Source organism: Pteronotus mesoamericanus, unplaced genomic scaffold (assembly GCF_021234165.1).
Source record: "Pteronotus mesoamericanus isolate MK-2021 breed Mesoamerican mustached bat unplaced genomic scaffold, CSHL_Meso_final scaffold_507, whole genome shotgun sequence".
NCBI classification, from domain to species: Eukaryota; Metazoa; Chordata; class Mammalia; order Chiroptera; family Mormoopidae; genus Pteronotus; species Pteronotus mesoamericanus.
This window is the reverse complement of record NW_026555319.1, coordinates 13,565,831-13,587,989: the sequence shown is the minus strand read 5'-3', so window position 1 is coordinate 13,587,989 and position 22,159 is coordinate 13,565,831. Positions and strand designations below refer to the sequence as shown.

Genomic DNA, 22,159 nt, shown 5'->3' with positions numbered 1-22,159 from the left:
CCACCCACTTGAGCTGAAACTGGAGCCCTACCATTTAGTGGCTGTGTGGGCTCGGGCACTCTGGGCCTCAGAGAGCTCAGCGGCGGCGGCGGGGGGGGGGGGGGGCGCGGTAAGAGGGCACCTGGGACACAGGGTTAGGATGAGAACAGACGAGTTCGCCACCGCGCGCAGCAGAGTCTGCCATATCTACACTGCACCCAAATGTGACTTCCTGTTATTAACCTAGTGAGGCAGATTGACGCTGCACAAGCAAAGAAGTGTAATCAGGGGTGTGAAAAACTACAAGTGTAAAGGAAGAACCTGGCAGGGGGATGGGGGGGTAGGTAGAAGGAGAGGTGGAGGGACTGGCCCAGTTAAAGGCCTAGAGGAAGCGGTATCAGGGATGCCTGGTCCCCAGTCAGGAACTTCTTGCTTGGGAAGGGAGGTCAGGCCACAAGACTTCAAGACGTATGTTTCAGAAGGAGAAAATAAGAAATGAGTTGAGGGTGGGCAGGGCAAGGGATACTAATGGGTGGGGGGTGGGGAATGGAACAACTGTCATTAAACAACAATAAAAAGTTTTTAAAAAGGAAATAAGTTGAAAGGATCTTGAAAAACACAGGGGCAGGGATTGTGAGTGGGGAGACGGCGGCTTGGGGGTGCCACCCCTAAATTCACCCAGGCCAAAGGTTTCTTTACAGGCATTTGCAGGTGGGAACCATGTCTCAGGCTGCCAAGTCCTCAGCAGTGGCTGCGGTGAACCCGGGGCCCGATAACAAGGGGAAGGGGGCCCCACCCGCAGGACCTGCCCCCAGCCTCGCCCTGGCCCAGGCATCCACGCCCAAGCCCACCGCCACAGCGGGGGACTTGCCTCCTGGGAGCTACAGGGTAAGCGCCTGGGGGTAGGGTGACTGAGCACCACCCCACACTTCCTCCTTCCTCCTCCCCTCCTCCTGGCAGCCTCTGACCTGCACTTACACTTGTTTAGAGTTTGTGAAAGCAAAAAACAAAAGGGAAGAAAGTGGGCTGGCTTAGCAGCAGGAAACACCTGTCCCTGGAGGTTCTCTAAAGACAGCAGGGTGGCCCCAGATCCTCCTGAAAATTGTCCCAAGCAGTGGGTCAGTCTGACTGCAAGGCCATCTGGAGAGCGCAGGCATTCAGCAGGCCCCTGGGGTTGGGCTGGGGTTTGCTTTCAACCTCAGGTGCGCTGGACTGGTTCACCACCTTTGGTCCATGATGCTCTCTCACGTGGTCCACGCATGGCTGGCTTTTATTACATACTTACTGAATCGTTTATTTTTATCTAATTTTTAACACACATCTACAAACCCACCACCCATATTAAAAGCCAGGATTTGGTAAAAAAAAAAAAAAAAAAAAAAATCCTCTAATTCTAAGGAAAATGTCCCCCAGAAGCCCACGGCCCTCCTCCCCCCGCTCCAGGCGACTGCCATCCTCACCAGGTCCATCTGCTTGCTTTGCTCGCTTGTTCATGCATTTTTAGGCATTATTCCTTTAAAAGTGTTTATTTGTTATTTATGTGTCTTTAACTTACTGAAATACACCGTATGTAAGCCTTTGGGATTTTGCCTTGTTTTTCACTCGCTCTGAGATGCCCAACAGTCGCCCATATTGTTTCGCATTGTTGGGGCCATTTGTTTCCTCCGCTGTACGGTTTCTCAGAGTGTGACCGTCGCTGCTGTGGACCATTTGGGTGGTTGGTAGCTTTGCTGCGGGAAACAGCTCTGGGACAGGATGTTCTTATCTATGTGTCCTGGGCAGGAATTCCTCAGGGTGGACAAGCACTAAGTCAAGCATATGTGAACCTCCTCCTTTCACAGCTGGGGAAACCGAGGCTCAGAGAAAAAAAAAGACGCTTGTCTTCGTTCAAGTAAATGGCATGGTTTTCCCAACTTGAAACAAGTGGATCATAAACAAAACTGGGGGCTTAGTGAGGGGAGGGGATTGGCCAATGTTCACACAGTGGCGTCTGCTTCTGGGTCCCCATATTGTGGCAGGTAGATGGGCACGTGCTTCCCGAGCAGCGGCCCTGAGGCAGGTGCTGGGCCAGAGCTGGAGATACAGAAACAGGTCAACCCCACGCACGGTCCTGGAGGAGCCCTTGGTCTTCAGAGGGGTTGAGTGAAGAGGAAGGGGCGAGCATTGAGAGAGGCCCAGAAGGAAAGCCAGTGCGACTGTGTGGTGCATTGCTTGTACTGCTGCTGAAGTGAGCACACTAGGGGGCACTCAACCAAGCCCACCTAAAGAGAGGGCATCACAGAAGGCTTCCTGGAGGAGGTGATGTCTGAGCCTAAAACGGAACAGGGAACATGCGCTCTGGCGTGGGGATGTGTGGTGGAGAGGGTGTGCCAGGCAGAAGAAACAGCACAGAAGAAGGCCTGGAAGGAAGACTCCCCTCAGTTCCTAACAATGGTGTGGATATTAACTTCAGAGGTAGAGGGAGGGGCTACAGAGTCATTCCACAGACCTTGGCTCATGACACACTCTCATGTGATCTGTGCATGACCTGCTTTCACTTACATAGGGACTTAATGAATTTTTCTCCAGGTTGGAGGTGCTCCTTTCCACTCACTCTGCCCCTACACCACCCCCAGGCTTGGGGCTTCTCTCCTCCAGCTGGTGGTCTTTGAGCAGGAGAACTTCCAGGGCCATCGGGCGGAATTCCCCAGGGAGTGCTTGAACCTGGGAGACCGCGGCTTCGACTGTGTGCGCAGCCTCATTGTCGCCTCTGGACCGGGAGTGCCAGGCCGGGGAGGAACACTCTTGCTGCCAGAGGAAAATAACAATAAAACAGCAGCAGCTGCCATCTCCCGGGGCGCCTGCTCTGTGCTAGCAGAGACACACATAGTATTTCTAGTCCTCGTTTCAAACCCAAGACGGGGGAGGGAGAAATTCTCCCCATTTTACTGAGGAAACTGAGGCTCAGAGAGGTGATTCGATTATCATAATGTCACACTGATAATACGTCATGATCCTGGGCTCCAGAGAAATTCGGCTTCTGCTATAAAAGGAGCCCTGCCCCTCGCAGAGGGCAGGGGACCTAAGAGCCAGTGTCTGCCAGCTGCCTCCGCTCCTGGGCATTAAGGAACCTTGAGAGTAACAATAAGTATCCGTTGAGCACCCACTAGGTGCCAGACACAGACTGACGGCTTTACCTAGATGACTGTACAATGCTCTTTGAGGGAGGGGCTGTTCTGATACCCATTTGACAGATGGGCAAACTGAGGCTCAGAGGGCTTAAGTCGCTCAGCCAAAGTCACCTACTGGCAACTGGCAGAACCTGGGTTCGACGCCAGTTGACCAAGTTCACCCTTCATGCCCCATGGCCTGCCCTGACTTTCTGGGCTTCTCTGGGCCTTAGTGACCCCCAGGAATAATTCTCCCTTAGAAATCGTGGCTGTACCACCTCTAGCCCCTGTGGACTGAAGTGAGGGCACACGACCAGACCCCCGTGGCTGCTTTGCTGCTTGTCTCCCCAGCCCAAAAGCCCCCAACGGGGATGATCAGCCTGTATGTCCAGCATCCTGGGGTTCTTTGCAGTGCAAAGAGCAGAGGTGGGCTTTAAGGTCAGACAGGTCTGGGTTCGAGTCCCAGCTCCCCCAGACCATGCTTAGTCTCCAAGCCTCAGTTTTCTCATCTCTGAAATGATGTCCCCAGTACTCTCCGCTGATTTATTCTGAGCCCTGAAGGAGACAATGCAGCTTGGGGCTGGCACTTCCTGGGTGCCCACACATGGCCGGGACAGAGATGATTATTAGCCTTCCCCACTGCCCTGTGAGTTTAGCTGAGTCACCCTGGTTGAATGGAGGGGGGGGCCGTTTCTATATCCTGCAACCACCCCCATCCCCAGTGTGGTCAGCACAGCCTCAGCTCCACCCCCATTCCTAAAGCCCAGCTGGGAACAGAAGCTGCCGGATGTGGCCACTTTGGGTTTTTAAGCTTTTTTCAGTGCCAGTGATTCAAACCCAAAGTATTTCCCCTCCAACAAAGCTGCAGCTGGTCTTTGGTGTGTGTCTCAGGCTGCGCCTGGAGGGGAGAGAAAAGCGCCTGTGGTCCAGGGCCCCTGGGCCGCGTCAGGACCAGCAGGGGTGAGGGGAAATCGTGGTGGGAAAAAGGTTGCAGAGGGTGAGGCTGGCAGCGGGGAGGGGAGGCGAGGCATGACTCCAGCACAGGGGCCTGCCTACCTGAAACCCAGGAGCCCTCAACCTGCCACCTGCCACCATCCTGTGACCTTAAACTGGTGACTTAACCCCTCTGAGTCTCAGTTTCCATATCTGTAAATTAAGATTCCTGTCTTACCTCCCTCCTTGCTCCTAAGGCTCAAATGAGCCACAGGAGATGAGGAAAGGCATTGAAATAAATATTTAAGATGTCTTACTCATGTAACAGGTCCTCTCTGGGCACGATGAAGAAGACAGGGGACCCGGGGGGAGACGGGCAGGGTGGCAAGACCGCATCAGTGTCTGCCTTTCCCTAAGCGCAGCCCTCAGGAGTTTCCCTTGCTCTTTGATCATAAAATATATTATTTATTGTGCTTTCTCTGTGCTGGATGTGTTCCGTAGATTTCTTGCGTAGACCCTCAAAACATCCTGACAAGGTAGACGCAGTCATTTCCTCCCTTACTGAGGCTTAACAAGCTTAAGTGACTTGCCCAAAGTCATGCTGAAAATAAATGATGAGCTCGGATTAGAGCTCGGGTCTCTGTTTCCAGATTCTACACTCTTAACTCCTGCATAGCACCATCTTCCAAGGATCCCTTCCCCATCCACCCACCCACCCATCCATCTATCTATCCATTTATTCATCCCTCTGCTTACCCTTGCTTCCACCCCTCCATTCTCCATCACGCAGATTCGTCCATCCATCAGTACACTCATCCATAGAGCCAGCCATCTACCCAACTATCCATCAACCACCTACCCACTTACTCATCCATTCACCTACCCATTCATTCAACCAACAGTTCATCTCTCCATCCACCCACCCATCCATCCATCCATATCTCCACCCTTTTCTTACCGACTCTAGACCATGCAGGGCTGAGGTAGATTCAACTCCATTCTGGGAGGATAAGTCTGCATCTTCAATTCTGTCACTCCTGTATGGGTCAGTTCATTCCTCAGACAAGACCTGAGACTTCAGGGACACATTCTGTTTCAGTTCATGGTGGTAGCCAATTCTCTACCCTATCTCCCTATCTCCTTGGGTAGAAGAAGGTCCCAGAGAGATGATACTGATGTCAGTGTCCTCTTTTGTTCCTGAAAACACATAAAGAGCAAAGGTCAAGGGGTCCCTTAGTCTCAGCCTTCTCATCAATAAAATGGGGATCATCCCATCTCCCCCAGAATCCCTGGTCCTTGTAACACAGCCTCACTTCCCGTCCTTAATCAGGCTGCAGAGGGAAAGGCAGGCAAAGCCCCCACTTGTCTTCAAGCTTATAGTTAGTTTTTGTTGAAGGCTGAACACCTTCATATCCATGGTCGTGTTTAAGTCTCACAGGTATCTGAGATGTAGATATTATTATCTATCATTTCCCTTCTACTGCCTGCATACCAATTACTGAGTGTCTTCCGTATGCCAGGCCAGTCTTTTATTTTATTTTATTTTTTATTGATTTAGAGAGAGAGGAAGGGAGGGGGAGAGAGAGAAACATTGATTTGTTGCTCCACTTATTTATGCATTCATTCGTTGATTCTTGTATTTGCCCTGTTGCCCTGATCGGAGATAGAACGTGAAACCTCAGCGTATCGGGGACGATGCTCTAACCAACTGAACAACACAGCCAGGACCGCCAGGCCAGTCTTTACCAAACATATGAATCAATCACCTGTATCAATTTTTCCCTGACCTCTCTACCTTGAGGACGACTTTTATTTAATATATTTCATTTAAAATAGCCCTTTTTAACAGAAATAAGTATATTTTAAAAGAACTTTTACATCATTTTTGTAGAAGGAAGGCTGGTATCACTTGCTGTAAGAAAAGGTATCCATAAAAAATGAATACGATGAGCTCAGAGCAGCGCTATTATACCATTGTCTGCTGAGGGCTCTGTGCTAGTGGCCAGCTCCTCTTTTGTTACAAAAAAGCAGGTTAGTGACAAGAGCACATTGGCACCCAGTAGAGACTTTCAGTTAACTCTAATCAGGTTTAAAAGGAAAATGTCTTCTTTAAAAAAAAATTTTTTTTAAAGATTTTATTTATTTTATTTTTAGACAGAGGGGATAGGAAGGAGAAAAAGATGGAGAAAAACATCAATGTGTGGTTGCCTCTCGCATGCCACTTACGGGGGACCTGGCCCGCAACCCAGGCATGTGCTCTGACCAGGAATCAAACTGGCAACCCTTTGGTTCACAGGCTGGTGCTCAGTTCACTGAGCCACACCAGCCAGGGTGGAAAATGTCTTCTTATGGGTCCTTTTATGCCAGGTCCTCCTAGTACTCAAATCATATGTGAATCCTACATCTGGGGAAACTTTTTGCTCACTTGATTACACCTATTGTCTCATTCAATCCTCTAACTCCAGGAAAATGGGGGAATTAGATGAGGAAACTAAGGCTCAGGGAGGTGAAGCCACTCGCCTACCGTCATGAAGCCAGCAAGCAGCCCAGACTAGAACCAAACCACTGGGCTTGGGGCTACCTTGCGAGTGGGTGAGGGGCCTCTGCTAACGATTTCTCTCCTTTCTGCCTTGGCCCCTCCCGGTCCTCCTCACCCTCCCCATGTCCCTCGCCCCCAGCTGGGTCACCTTTGAGCAGTTCAACTTCCGGGGGGAGATGTTCATCCCAGAGAAGGGCAAGTACCCACGCAGGGGCACCTGGTCCAGCAGCTACCACAGCGACCAGGTCATGTCCTTCCAACCCATCAGGATGGTGAGTGGCTCCTGAACAGGGCCTGGGGCATCACGGGGGCGGGCAAGTTTGAGGTCTGACAGGGAGCAAGAAATAGGAGTGAGCAAGGGAAAGAAGGAGGGAATGGTGAACAGGGAGGCATGGAGACTTCTGAGTTGTCCAAGGACAGGGAGTTCTTGGGTTCCTAGATTCATAAGGCTTCTCTGATGTGTCCAGCCCCAGCTAGGAGCCCAGGGCAAAAGAGAGACATGAAACCCATTTGTTTCCTTCCCTGCTGCTATCAAGAGTGGACTCAACCCTCCTTGGGTTGGAGTGAGGAACTTCAGCGCCTTCCTTGATTCTGTTTGTGGAATATGTCCAATTCCCGGCTGCCCAGGATCTGCATGTACCTCCAAAACATCCAGCTTGCAGCTTGAAACCTGTGCAGAGTCTGGGAAGAGGGATCTTGTAGAAAGGCACCTGGAACTTCTCAATGAGGAGACAATATACTGAATTAGCCCCTTTACGATATTTAATGAGGTTAAATAGTATGACTTAAAAAAGATTCAAAGCCAAGACAGGTGAAGTTATCCCTAAGCAATTCAGTTTCTCCAGAAGTGTGCTGATCATGACTCGTGAACAAACTACATTTTCACTCGCCAGCATAAGATCCTAATGGTAACCAACTCTTTCCTCCCTGGAAGGGAATTTCCTGAAGAATTTTCACGGATGGCACCCGTGAGGCAGTTATGAAGAGACAGGTCTTCGGGCACCACCAGGCTTATCCTAATGGATTACCCAACCAGGTCATTTCCAATGTTTTTCTCAGAATCTGAGCCTGAATGGTCAGTTTTTATAACAGACCTTTTATAAGAATTCATAGGTGCATCTTTCTATCATGGAAAGGTCTTTAAATTTCAACCTAGGTCGAGGGAGCTTTTTGGAAGAGCCGCCAGCCAGGGCATTTCCAGTAGTTCCTATAGCTTTGCTGTTCCGTTCGGTGGGCAGGGGCCATGTGTGGCTGTTGAACGCTTACGTTTGGGCTAGTCCGACTGGACACATGCTGCGTCACATACACACCAGACTTTGAAGACATACTAAAACAGCAAACTAAGAATGTAAACTGTCGGACTTATATTGTTATACTGGTTACAAATTGAAAGTATAATATTTTCAACATATTCCCTTAAATCAAATATATTATTAGAAAAAATTCCCAATGCCCAGACCCCTCCCCAGACCGATGAAATCCTAATCCCTGGGGCTGAGAGTCACCGGTCTGGTTAAACCAGTCCCTTATCCCGGCCTCCATCTTGCTGTGGGCCACCTTTATTTCGGCCCCGGGGCAGCTCCAGCTCCCTCCCCTCTGGGTCCCCTGTCTCCTTCCCAGCCTCCTCTTCGGGGAAGTTAGAAGGACTCTAACCCAGCCATCTTCCACTTACAGTCATGTCTCTGGACACTCCTGGTCGATCTGTTTGTGCTAGGCTCTGCGGTAGGCTCTGGGTGCAACTCTGCACAGGACAGGCATGGTCCCTGACTTCGTGGGAGGCAGCTAATGAAACCTTATCATGAAAATCAATCTGTTATGGCTAACCACTGCGGCGTGTGCTGCACAGAGACCACGCGATGAGTACACTAGGGGAGCGGAAGGGAGGAACTGGAGCTCTGATGTTGGGGGACAGGAGTGGTCAGGGGGTGGCCAGGGAACGCAGCTCCTGAAGGATGGGGACCAAGTCAGCCTTGTGAAGAGTGGTGGAGCCTTCCAGGGAACAGTGAGTGCAAAGTTTCTGACTCCAGGAGGACTGGGTGTGTACGAGGAATTAAACATTGGCCAGCATGGCTCTGGCTGGCTGGCTGGCTCTGTTGGTTGGAGCATCATCCCATACACCAAAAGGCTGCAGGTTCGATTCCGGGTCAGCACACGTACCTAGGTTGTGAGTTTGATCCCCAGTTGAGATGCATACAGGAGGCAACCAATTGATGTTTCTCTCTCACATCGATGTTTCTCTCACTTTCTCTCTCTCTCCCCACCCCCTTCCTTTCTCTCTAAAAGCAATGAAAAAATGTAATCAGGTGAGGATTAAAAAAAAAAATCAACCAGAGGGAATGGAAAGGAGAGGGGTACCAAATCAGGTGGGAGAAATAAAATGCTTTTCTGAAAGGTTCTGCCCCTCACTGGCTGTGTGACATCCATCAAGAACTTACCTCTCTGAGCTTCTGCATCCTGACTGTGGTAATAAAAATAATGAGTAAGAATTTTGAAGGTATGCTAGGCTTGCGCTCAGTGCTCTATATGGATCAGCTCATGTAATCCTCACAAGTGCAGAGGTGGAAGCGGACAGCTGTTCCCCCAGGTGAGGAGGACCCTGCCGGCTGGACAGCAGCGACCCTGGGAGAGTCCCACTGTGGCCTGAGCAGACTTTTCACCTCGAGGAGGCCCTGGGAGGTTCCTTCTCTTTGTCCTGTTCGTACTTCCCATGCTTGGCTCGGACTCTCCTTCCCTGGGACTCCCAGGAACACAGGATCTGCCTGTTGGAAAGAGCCAACTTCAAGGGCAACACCGTGGAGATCCAGGAGGATGACACCCCTAGTCTCTGGGTCTATGGCTTCTGTGACTGCGTGGGCAGTGTGACGGTCTCCAGCGGAATGTAAGTGTCCTCCTGCCAGATGCTCAGCCCTGCTTCAAGCACAGAGAGACTTGAAGCCTCTGCCCCTTAGACGACACAACATCAGACGCATAGGAAAGGCCACAGCCCCTCCCTAACTCTTGCAGTGCTGGCAGCTGGAATCTCACCAACAGAGCTTTATTCCACAGGGAGGTGGAGGCGTTCTTTGATGAATTACAAGGCAGTGTAAATAAACCTGACAACTGCATCTAAAAAGCTTGGAGATGGAGCGAATAGGGGCTTCTAAACCCATATTGGGATTGAAGAATAACTAAGTAAGAGGGGCAGAGTTGATGCAGATAGATGGGTTTGGATGGATCTAAGGAAAGAGGATATTCAGAGAATCCAGAGGAAATGAGCAGAATGGTTTCTGCGAGATGAGACTGTGTAATGAAAGAGACGTGACTCTGTCACTGATCTGCTGTGAAACTGGGAGAGCCCCGTGCCCCTCTCTGCACCTCAGTGTGGCCACCTATACGACAGGTACACCAAACTCCTTGATATAAAAAAGCTCTTTCTGCTCTGAACTCTCAGGATTTGAAATGACCTAAACAGAGCCCTGTGATCCCATGCCTGTGAGAATACAAGGGAGGGATAGATGCCCGAAGGACGTCATTTTATCCACCCCTCCCACACCCAAACCACCAGACACCCCTGGTCTCCTCCAGGCAAATGTAAGGACTCCTCCCCTCTATTGCAGACTCTTGCTGAGCTCCTGTAATACCGTCAGGGCTCTGGCCTTTTTCTTGTTTCTTTCTTCTTCCCTAAACTCATATCTCTGCATTCAAGCCATCAGAAATGGACAAGGAGCGCTTGGTGGCACACTAGGGAGGCAGAGATGAGTAAGGCTTTAGGGGACTTACTCAGTCTAGCAGGGAAATGCAAGTATATCTGTGAGATGATGTCTGACAATGCTAAGTAAGAGATGGTCCATACAGGAGGTCAGAGGAGGAAGGACAGTTTCCGGGAAGGTATGCTGGAGTGGAGGTCAGGTCAGAGGCTTATCTGAGGAGTCTAGGACTTAAACCAGAACTTGCAAGGTGCGCACCCCCACTTTGTAGCGGAGACCACAGGGAGACACGGAGAACTGGCTGGCCCAGGCAGAGGCCTGGATGGGGGGCAATGAGGCTGGCCATCTTTACCTAGCGCTTCTCGCTTCCCCCCCACCCCAGCTGGGTAGGCTATCAGTATCCTGGCTACCGTGGGTACCAGTACCTCCTGGAGCCTGGTGACTTTCGGCACTGGAACGAATGGGGAGCCTTCCAGCCCCAGATGCAGGCAGTGCGCTGCCTGAGGGACAAGCAGTGGCATCGTGAGGGCTTCTTCCCAGTCCCGGTCGCTAAGCCCCCCAAATGAGTCCGCACTCCACTCTTTCTCCCTCCTCTCACCCCTTCCGTAGGCGCAATGTCCCTGCCTTTCTCATGCAAATAAAAATTCCTAAAGCCAAAATGTCTTCTGGGTCTGTGATCAGATCAGATGTGTGCCTGGAGTTCCTTCATCGTTGCTGGCATGTGACCTCCTCAGTCTCAAAAATGATAATAAAAATAGGAAGCTCTGCAAAGTTCTCTACACATATGCTCTTGATATATCTTTCGAACTACTCTAGGAGGCTGGTATTATAATTATTCCCATTTAACAAGGAAGGAAATTGAGGTTCAGAGAGGGAAAGTGACTTGCCTAAGGTCACACAGCTAGCGCTTGGAGAATTGAGCCCAGACCGTCTGGCTCCAGGGCTGCACTCTCGAACAAATGCGTTTTCAAACTCTACTTCTTCATGCACCGTTCTCATGATTTTTTTCCACTCTCCCTACTTACCACCTGCTTTGTTATTTACTTAACGTTTTTATTTAAATGGACTTACTATATTACGCTTTCATGCATTGATTTGTAAATAAGGCTTTATAACACTACAGGAAGTGGAAAAGCAGCATCATATGCCATAGATAGAAAGCAATCTTATAAATAAATACAACTTAAAGAAGGCCAAGTAGAGAATACTCAGCAGACACCACTGCCTCAGGGAGGCTCCAAGCCTGCAACCTGCTCGCTCTTTGACAAAATGGGTGATTAACAGTGTCAGAGCAATGAAAGATGTGCTTGCACCAGACAGAGATTTTTCTCCCCGATTCTATCAAAGGAGATTGAAAGAGCATTGTTTTCTTGTATCAGATTCAGTGTTATTTAATCCTGGGTCCAAATTCCACCTGGAATCATCTCTCCTGCTGCAAATGGTACATGCCCTACTTTTTGGAAATCTGCACCAGGCAATATTGACTCCCATATCACCAGTTAGCATTGATTGATGTTATTAACCTTTAATCCATGCAGGAAGCCTGGGGGAGGTGTTGCCATGGTTATCTTCAGGGAGGAAGGGGGGATAGTTGAAGGAGGCCTTGAAGGATGGAGTAGGAGCTTGCTCAGTGGAGAAGGTGGAGGCAGGGGACATTCCAGGCAGAGCAAATAGTAGGGTCCCTGCTAATGATAAAAAAGGATGTTTTTTCCTTAAGACGTTTGACTGCCATCTGCCAGAAATGATCAGTATAAATCTGTCACGTCTGCAATGTGGATGTGGCACCCTGCGCTGCGCTCAACTTGAACTGTCCGTGGCCAGCCTGAAGCACCGCGGACAAAGTTAAAGGCACAGGGGTTGGGAATGGTATGGCGGGCCAGGCGAAGCTCACTGAGGTGGAAGCAGTAGCTTGGGGTGGTTGTGTAGGCAGAAGAGGGGGGTGGGAAGGGGGAGCCGAGTGGGGCAGGAGATGAAGCTGGAAAACAAGGTGAGGCCTCACGACACTCACCCTGTGGTTCTGCTGAGCTTCCAAATTGAGGCACTGCCTGACCTAGAAGGCCTTTCTGTCTGGAGCAGGCAGGCTCCCTCTTCCTGTCACCCTAGCTCCCCCACCTCCACCCTCCAATTTGCCCAGCAGCTTGTGCTAGAAGGAAGGTTGTCCTGCCTTGGCCCTGAAGAGGGGATTCCTGGGCAGGAACCAGGAGGGGCCTGGATCAACCCTGTTCTACTGTTAGAAGCTGCAGTGTTGGGCAAATCCCCCCCCATTCCCTGGGCTGTATTCGTCTCGTCTATGCGATGGCAGCTCAAATGACCCCCCAGCCCCGAGATTCTGAGGCTGGTTCCAAAATTCCACGATTCTTCAAGATTCTGAAATTTATCTCCAAGTGTCCACGGGACTTTGATTTCAAAGTCAAGCTACATAGATTCCCACCCTCAGTTCCTAAGGTGTGTGATTGCAGCTCTAAAATTCTACTGTAATGGAGCCAAGACTATAGCATGAGCCACAGGAACCAACGGCCACGTTTCCTCAACGCTAAGACCTCACTGATGGCAAGACGCGCCATGATTTTTATGGCCCAAGAAAGACAAATACCATCCATTCACAGCAAACACAATTGCTTTCTGGTCACTCAGAATGCGTATTCCATACATATTGAAAAACTATTTTGGACTTACTTAGACATAAAAGGTTTTTTTTTTTCAGTGTATTCATCTTGTGAGTCCTATAAACAGAAAGCATAATAGAAATGTATTGGCTAACTTTGTCCTAAAACGTCTTTACATTCTTTCATAGTCTTAATCTGGATGGCTTTCATCTCAAAGTTGTCAATATCGTTATTTTCTCAAGGGTGTTATATGAAAAATATGTGCATATTAGCATTGCTGAAACATGATATGTACATTTGGCAACACAAACAAAAACTGGGAGAAAGTAACAAAGTATTACATCATTTTACTTTTGTTAACAAACGTAGGAATAAACAAAACATGTAATAAAAAACAGAGAAGTTATTAAAATTACAAGAGAAAAATAAATAACAAAGATAAAAAGAACCATGTAAAAGAAAATAGCACGGAAAAAGGCCAGGAGGGAGTGAGGCAGAAGAGCTCTACATGAACCTGTTGCTCCTTCTGTGGGTCCCAGTTCCCACACACCTCTTGAAATGTGAGGCTCTTACCACCCAGGGCAGAATTTCAGAGCTTAGAGATGTCACATTGTTTGCCTCAAAGCTGAAACTTGGAGTTGGGTACGATGCTGACGGTGATCAGTGGAGCTGAACTTGACCCAGTAGCCATCCTGCTCACATCTGTCTTGAGGCTCCTCAGCCCTGGCTTCAACTCTGCATTATTTGCCCTAAGCACAGGCTTCCGAATGCAACGCCGGGCAAGCTGGATGTCACTGTGTTTCATTGCTAGATCCCAGCTCGGGAGTCTGAGTCGCAGGCCTCTGGAAAGACAAAGCACCTTGGTTACGGGACATCATCTGCTAGCCGCAGCAACAGGGGGCAGCCCACAATCTTCTGGCCATTAAGCCAGGGACACAAAGCCAGCAGTGTGTGCTCAAGGAGCAGGGTGTATGTGTGGGGGAGGACAGCCCAGAAGCACGATCTCTTTTGTGCCAGAGCCAGATGCTAATGGACACACGGGCAACTGAGTTTTGGGGAAAGGGCATGGTGCGAGGGTGCCCTGAGGAGGTTCTAGAGAGGTCAGCATCTTTTATAGCCGTGTTGCCATGACAGCCAGTCACCCGGATCAGGGAGCTTTGTGAAACCTGGGTACCCAGCTTGGCATGGTAGCCCTATATCCTTCCCGCAGGGGGACAGGACCTGCCCCTCTACCTTGGCTTCCTGCCCAATGCTGGACACCTGCTTCCATCACTGTACTAAGTTTGTATCTCCGCTCTGACATTCACTAGCTGTTGCTCTAGGTCAAGTCAAATTACCTGATGGAAACTCTGTCGTCTCTAAAATGGGAGTAATGATAATAAAACTTCAACAGGTAGTAGGAAGGGGTAAATGATCAGCTTGAATATAATGTTTACAAGGTGCTTAGAGCATGGCAGACACCTGGATCATCATCGATATCATCTTCTCAGATGTCAGAGCTGGAAGGAGCTTTAGAATCAACGTGTACCTTGTCCTGCATTTATTCTTCTTGCTTTATTTTTTTTTAATTTTCATGTGATCATTTCTTTTTTTAAGATTTTATTTATTTATCTTTAGAGAGAGGGGAAGGGTAGGGGGAAGAGAGGGAGAGAAACATCAATTGGCTGTATCTCTCAAGCATCCCAACGGAGTGACCAGTGACCGGCCTGCAACCCAGGCATGCACCCTGACTGGGAATGGAATCAACAACCCTTCCCTTTGCAGGACAAAGCTCAACCAACTGAGCCATGCTGGCTGCTTTAAACAAATGTTGACTGAGGACCTCCCAAGTGTCAGGTTTGTCTAGATCCTGGGGACACAGGTTGCAGAAAAAGAGAGTAGAGGTCCTGCCCAGCTGTTTACAGAGTAGGGGAGCAGACAGGAATGAACTCTTTCATCTGCCTTCAAAGTCACACCAAATTCCAGTATCTGTCCCATCAGGATGCCCTGGGGACACTGTTAGGCTTCCTCAAAGAGTTAAGAGCCAGCTTGAGACCTGAGTGGGTTTGCTGAGTTGGGGTGGAGAAAGGATCAGGCCCAACCTAAAAACCAGGAGACTTTTCTGATCCCCTTCCTTAGCCCTGCAAAAGATTTGCCAATTCTGTCTTCCAAACATCGCTGGAACTGGATGTTCCTTTCCCTCCATGGCCCCAGCCTCTCTCTGGGTTAGCCAGCCTTCCCTTGACTATTTCAACAGCCTCGAAAGCAGTCTTCCCGCCTGTCCTCCACCATGCAGCGGCGAAAAGGATCTTTGTAGGAAGCAAAGCAAACCATGTTCCTCCCCTGTTGAACACCTTCCATGTCTGCCCGTCGCTGCAAGATGAAGCCCCGACTCCTCCCCACAGCCCAGGATGCCCTGCAGCATCCAACCCCTGCAGGCCACACTGACATCCTCTCAGCCCTCCTCCTATATCCTGACTACCTTCTACTTTATGCAAGGTCCAGCAGCAATGGGCCTTCCTGCTGAAACTTTGCACCTCTGGGTGCCTGTCACTGGTGTTCTGTTTCAAAACCCCCACTTACGTTTCAGGCCCCAGTGTAAGGCATGGTGTAAACACCCCTGGCCTTCCCTTCCTGGACCAGGTTAATCCCCTCTGTTCCCAGCTCCCCAGTGATTGTTGGAGGGTCCAGCTTCCCCTTCTTGGACACAGGGCCCTAGTCCTCTTGTTACCTGCTGACTCCCAGTGCCCAGCCCAGGGTGCCCAGAGCGCCTTACTCAGAAGTCTTCCTTTGATCTCTATTTCTCCACCCACAAAGGGACACAATAAAATACCCAGCAGGGCTACAATGCAGCTAGTCATACAAAATCTCTAATATGTGCACAATTAACACTAGATAATATTGTTCTGTTGATTCCAGACCATTAACAGCCAGCTCCAGGAAGGCAGATTTCATTTTGTCAGTTCCAGCACTTTCTGCATGGCGGGCTCTATTTATTGGACATATGAATGAATCAATATATGAGCAGTGGAGGAACATGTGGCTGTCTGTGGACAATCATTAAATAATCTGTATGCCTTGGTTTCCCTACTGTAAGATGGGGATGATAATAGACCTATCACAAGGCTAATAAAGGTTTAAATGTATAAATATAAAGTATTGAGAGAGCAATGCTGGAACTTAACAGGTAATTTTTACATAAATATACAGTGTTTGTTGTTATGGTTGTAACTCTTACTAATATTTCTTTTAAACAGGTAATGTAGCCCTACAGTAAAAATCAAAAATTCAAACAGAACAAACAACCAAGGTTTACAGTGAAAAGTAAGCCAGCATCCCTTGCTGTCCTTCCTTCAGGTACTCCGTGCATGTGCATTTATGCATACATAGATCTATTATGTGCCCATTTTATAGAAGGAGAAACAGGGGCACAGAAACATTAAATATCTTAGACTGAACTCAGATCTACCAGCCTGGAGTTTTATCTTATTCATTTATATCAGGGTTTCTCAAACTCAGAACAATCTACATTTTAGGTTGGATGGTTCTTAGTTGGATGGGGAAAGGGGGCTGTTCTGTTCATTGCAAGACATTTAGCACCATTCCAGGCCTCTACACACTAGATGCCAGCCGCCCCCCACCAATTATGACAACCAAAATTGTCCTTCAGACATTGCCAAGTGTCCCTGTGGGCAAACAGAGCAGGGCAAAATCATCTCCTCCTTGAGAACCACTCATATATTTAAATATATATGAATATTCCCTCCCTCTTTTTTCTTTATTTTATACTAACAGCAGCATACATGGACCCTTCTCAGGGTCTGGTCTGATTTCTTCTCTTACACCACTTCTCGGTGATCATTCTACTCATTGCTTATCGACAGCAGAGAATGTTTCTTAAGCAGAGGTGTCTCGGGAGGAAAAGGCGGTGAGCGTCGGTGCTAGGAGTAAGCCAGCAGTCAGACTAAGGCTTCCGGGGTGGGAGACACCTCCCCGTGCGGGGGTCAGCTACCGGGGCCGCCCCTCCCCACCGCGTAGCCTAGAGGCGGGCCTGCGGGGGCGGGGGCGGGACCGAGGGCGTGGCTTACTCGGGCCCGCCCCTACGACGTCACGGCGCCGCGGGCCCGCCCCCCGTGCGGGTGCCTCCCCTCCCTTCCCCGGCCGCGGCGGCTGGCGAGCCGGGAGTTGCTCGCTGGTCGCACGGGCCGCTTAGCTGCGCCTCTGCACGGTAGGTGGCCCTGGGGCGGCGCGGGGAATCTAAGCGGCAGCCGCTGGCAGGGGACCCCCGGCGGGTCGGCCTCCGGCCCTGGGGAGCCCTCAGCCCTCACGGTTTCCTGCCGGGCCCGGGCTGCGGGGCTGGGTGCAGGCAGGGAGGCAACGCGGGCGGGCGTTTCGAGGATCCCCACCCGCCCGGCGCTCCTAGCGCTTTCCGCGTGGTGCGGCGGGAGACCCAGTCCAATTCCTGTGCGTCCCGCTTTGTACTCTGCACCCGGGAGGCGCTGTGTGTGTGGAGGGGGCGGGGGCAGAGGGCAAGGAGTTGGGGGAACGCAGCATGTCATCTCTATGCGAGTCAGGGGACCTTTTCCCGGCGTGCGGGGACCCCAGGCGGGCGCCAGGATGGACGGGGGGTGGCGCTTGCAAGTTAACTTGCAGCCGTCGTGGAGTTACGAGGCGTATCAAAAGTGAGGCATTAGGAGACGGCTATCGCTTGCTGGGGACGGGCGCGCAGAAAGCATGGGGTAAGGGAAACCCTCATGAACTTGGGGGTCACGCTGGAGGAGTGGGGCGAAATTTGGCCAGAGGATCCCAACTCCCAACAACCTCCCCCTCTCGATATGAGCTGGACGGAAGGGACCTCCTAAAGCTGGGACTAGAAGGGTCACCGAGGCTGGGCACGCCTGACCTGGCAGTCTTTATTATTGTGTGGGAAATCACTCAAAGGTACGTCCCCGCGGGAGGAAGAGGGAGAACCACTTGATTCAGCAGGCCTTACAAAGCACTGTGCCTATCACCTTGCCCCTCCAGCTTTTACAGATGGGGAAACTGAGGCTCGGATAGGTCATGTGTCCGTGGCCCTAGGTCCTGCAGCTAGGTTGTGGCAGGAGTTAAACTAACCCTCAGACCTCCTGACTTCGGTGGTAGAGGGATGTAGGAGACAAGACTGGTCAAATCTACTCATCCTTCCTACGCCTTCTCGCTTGGCACCCTGTCCTGAAATCCTTCTCTGGCATTCCCCAGGCGTGTTGGGTGCTTCCTGTTTTGAACCCCAAAGATATAGCTGGGCCTTGACCTCAAGTACCAACTTCCTTGCACGTTTGTCTCCCGCACTGGGCTGTGGACACCTCTCGCATGCCCCATCTCATATCCTTTCATTCCAGCCTGGTTGCCTGGTGGTTAGGCCAAGCTTCTGGATTTGGGCAGATTTAGGTATGGCTCACTCCGGTTCAGGAGTGATGTAGCCTGGGGGAGTCATTCTTTCTTACCCAGCCTCAGTTTCCATAACTGAAATACAGGTTCAGTTATTAACCATTTTACCCTATCAAACCCCAGTTGTACTGTTAAGTACTTAATATGTAGGTTTCTATCACCTTATTTTTAAAAGTCTCAAGTGATTTGTTTTATAGTAGCTTCATTGAGACATAATTCATATACCATACTCTTCACCATTTTAAAGTATTCAATTCAGTAGTTTTTAGGATATTCACAGAGTTGTGTAACCATCTAATTCTAGAACATTTTCATCACTGAAAAAGAAACCCTGGAACCGTCAGTAGTCACTTCCCAATCCCTCCTTCCCCATCCCCTGGCAACCACTAATCTGCTACCCGTCTCCTTGTATTTGCCTGTGCTGGGCATTTCCTGTAAATGGAATCGTGCACTCTGTGGCCTTTTGTGACCAGTTCATCCATGCGGTAGTACCAATATTTCCTTTTTTTTTAGTATTTCATTATTTTTTAAATTTCATTTATTTTTAAAAAGAGGAGAAGGAGGGGAGAAAGGGAGGGAGAGAAACATCGATGTGAGAGAGAAACATCAATTGATTGCCTCTTGTATGCGCCCCGAATGGTGACTGAAACTGCAACCCAGGCATGTGCCCTGACCGGGAATCGAACTGGTGACCTTTTGCTCCCTGGGAGGATGCCTAGCAAACTGGCCCATAGCACTTCATTGCTTTTTATAGCTGAATAATATTCCAGTGTATGGGTAGACCACAATTTATCATGTATTAGTTGATGGATATTTGGGTTACTTTCACTTTTTCGCTATTATGAGTAACGCTGCTATGAAAATTCATGTATAAGTCTTTGTAAGGACATATGTTTTCAATTCTCCAGGACATATCCCTAGGAGTGGAATTGCTGGGTCATATCGGGAATTCTTTGTTTAACCTTTTGAGGAACTGCCAAACTGTTTTCCAAAGTAGCTGCACTATTTTACATTCTACCAGCAGCATGTGAGGGTTCTGATAATTTTACATAAGTTTAAGCCTTCACTTAAGCAGTTATTATCTTTAAGATCACTGGCTTTGATATGCCAGTTCTAAATTATTTTCTAGTTATAAGTTATTTGCTAATATGCGTGAAATTAAGGGCCTCATTAGCAGACTAAGGAGTGTCCTGCAGGGCACCAGCACCGTCTGAGACCATCAGCTAGGGAAACAGGTCAGGCCTGTCCAGCGCATAGCTTAGCCTGAGGTATGTGTGCACTTTGTCCTCTCTGTAATGGTGACAGATACTTGCTGAAGGTATTCACCCAGGCCCTGGGTGGGACAAGAGGAGGCAGTGAGGAATCCAGGCCCTCACAGTACCCGCCCTAGGACCTGCACAGGAGTCCTGGAGGGAACCTGTGGGCAGAGTGAAGGAAAGGTGTCAACTGCTGGAACCTTCCCACCCCAGGCCAGCAGGGGGTCCCGTTGAGAGCTGACATCCATAGAGGCCCTTGGGTTTCCTAGACTGCAACCCACAGGGAAGGCCTGTCCCTTGGCCTTGAGAGGGAATCTGGACCTGCCCCACCCTGGCCCCCCACGCTCACTCTGAGGGTGAGCTTTCCTGGTGGCCATCAAGTGCCTTAGTGGGACACTTGAGACCAGGCCTTCTGGTGGCTCTATCTAGCCTATTCTGCTTTTATTCATTTGTAAGCACTTTTCCTCCCTACGAAACCCTGAATCCCTGTGCAGGAAGGAGGCAGCCTGGGGAACTGGACCCGGGGTTGAGGAGACGAGGCAAGGGACTGCCCCCTCTGGGCCTCCGTGTGCCCTGCTGGGCAACGGGCATGGACCGAGCAAGAGCAGGTGCAGTAGCACAAGCAGTAAGGCTGTTATAGGCTGTTAACGACGGGGCTCTGTGGATCCATTTGTAGAAAGAGTGGCAGTTTACATGTGGTCAGTATTGGTGATTTGAAAGCCCACATGTGGCTTGGTGGCTGGGACTGGCCGTGGGGCATTGTGGAAGCTTGTCTGGGTAGCCACGGCTCCTGGACTCCCCACTTTCCGCCTATTCCTACGGCCTGCAAGGCCCCTTGTTCTCTGTAAACACATCACCCCTGTTTGAAGCCTCTCTAGAGAAGGTTCTGGGATGCCTGCCCCTTGCCATGCCCATTCTCAGGTATCCTCCATCCCAGGGGCTGTGGCCTGCGGAGGAATCTTGGGAATGGTTCATTCAGAGTATCCCCAGAGCCGGGCCCTGGAAATTGCAGGGAAGGACCCTCTAGGGTAGTGTCTTGTGCCGTGGTTAGCGCCTGGGGCAGAGCTGTGTGCTCTCCTGTGGTCCGATGGAAGGTGGTAAGGGGAGAGTATCTGGCCTTTTGTCAAGTGACTTCTTGAGCTGGCCAGACGTTAGACCCAGGCTGCTGTGGCCAGAAGGCAGGCTCAGTGGTAGCAGGCTCGGAGGCTTGGGTCTGCATTAAAACCTCGCTGCTCTATTCAGGGCTTGTGCATCTGGAGCCATTGGCGGCCTTCCCTATCCTTCCCTATGGGCCAAATTGGAGTTTTCTCATCTGCGGCACAGAGGTGCAAAGAGGACCCAGCGCCTGTGGTTGTTGGACAGGAGGGATGGGGGTACAGTACGTACGTACGTGCCACCGGGCAAAACGTGGGGCCCCTGTTCAGACAGGCTCTTTGGACTTTGGAGCGTGTCCCTTTGTGAGCCAGCTGTCAAAAGGTAGTAATTATAAATGCCTTTTATGTACTTTAACTCATTTAATTCTCCCACCAGCCGTATGGGGTGATCAGGCTGAGGCACAGGGAGGTGAAGCAATTCGCACAAAGTCGCCCAGCTCGGAAGTGGGAGGGACAGGATTTAAATCCACAGTCTACACTCGTCATTACCGTCATTACCGTCTCGCCCCGTCGCCACCCTGTCTTGATGCCCAGCACATAGAAAACACTCAGAAAATGGCCGTTATTTTTACATTGTTATGTAATTATTATTATTTATTATGTCATAACATTATTGTATGTTCATAACAAATGTTCTTCCCTGGCCCTTTGTCCACACTCCCTCCTGGGTGGACGGAGCAAGCCAGGTCTCGGCTTGTGACATCAGTATCCCCGTCTCCCGCGCCCCCCCCCCCCGACTCCCCACACTCTCACGAGCAGTTGGGGGTGGGTCAGAGCTTGGAGGCAGCTGAGTCCCAACGCTCCTCCCAAATCACTGGGTCCACCCTGGGCAAGGTGCGTCCCCTCTTCAAGACTCAGTTTCCGCCCCCGTGAAATGGGTGTGTTGGGCTGTCAAAGAAGCTGCCAGTTGCTGGTTTCGACCCACAGGGTGGTTCTTGTTTGGCACCTATGGTGTTTTATTTTACATTGAGCCAACAGTCAAATATTTTTAAGAGAATAATTCCAATTTCTCGCTTCTCTTGGAAACTCAGGAGATCGGGCCAAACTGGAGCGGCCTGACTCAGGGGGCCGGGGTTCTCCTGGCCACCACTCCCCGTCGTGGCATGGGTGCCCTGCCCGGCCCCAAGGGCCCTGTGGCCCAGTGCAGTCATCAGAGCCCTGAGGACACGACAGGCCTGCCTGGGTGTCACTTGAACAAGCACTCCCATTGCTTTAAGGGCTATTTTTTTTTAACCACTGCTTCCCATGCTTCCTAAGAGTCCTTCCAGCTCTGCGTTTCCAGGCCCCCGGAGGCTCTCTGAGGCCTCTTGATGCCCCTGAAGACCTGCAAGGCTTTCAGTGCACTGGAAGCCTGTCCCCATCCCACACTCCCTGGATGAGGAGCCCCTGTCTGGGCCCCAAGGTCCCCTCTGACCTGGTTCAGGCCCCCAACTAACCCGCAGTGACCTATC

At 50.4% G+C, this 22,159-nt stretch overlaps 2 protein-coding genes across 2 annotated transcripts in view; both read left to right on the top strand.

Annotated features, from left to right (window-relative positions):
* Positions 1-699: 699 nt before the first annotated feature.
* Positions 700-10,852, top strand: CRYBB1 (crystallin beta B1). The gene is made up of 5 exons (XM_054593975.1): positions 700-867; positions 2,617-2,741; positions 6,740-6,871; positions 9,335-9,478; positions 10,669-10,852. The coding sequence occupies exons 1-5, from the start codon at positions 700-702 to the stop codon at positions 10,850-10,852; spliced, it is 753 nt and encodes a 250-aa protein (XP_054449950.1).
* A 6,188-nt stretch (positions 10,853-17,040) lies between these two features.
* The window catches only part of TPST2 (tyrosylprotein sulfotransferase 2), a 43,999-nt gene continuing 38,880 nt past the window's right edge, over positions 17,041-22,159 (top strand). Inside the window, exon 1 of the mRNA XM_054593985.1 lies at positions 17,041-17,099. The gene's annotated coding sequence lies outside the window, so the exon portion shown is untranslated. The remainder of the gene's footprint in view (positions 17,100-22,159) is intronic.

Coding starts and splice junctions, on each gene's coding strand:
- CRYBB1 (XM_054593975.1), top strand. CDS start 700: ATGTCTCAGGCTGCCAAGTCCTCAGCAGTGGCTGCGGTGAACCCGGGG. Junction 868..2,616: donor TGCCTCCTGGGAGCTACAGG/GTAAGCGCCTGG, acceptor TCTCTCCTCCAG/CTGGTGGTCTTTGAGCAGGA. Junction 9,479..10,668: donor GTGACGGTCTCCAGCGGAAT/GTAAGTGTCCTC, acceptor CCCCCACCCCAG/CTGGGTAGGCTATCAGTATC.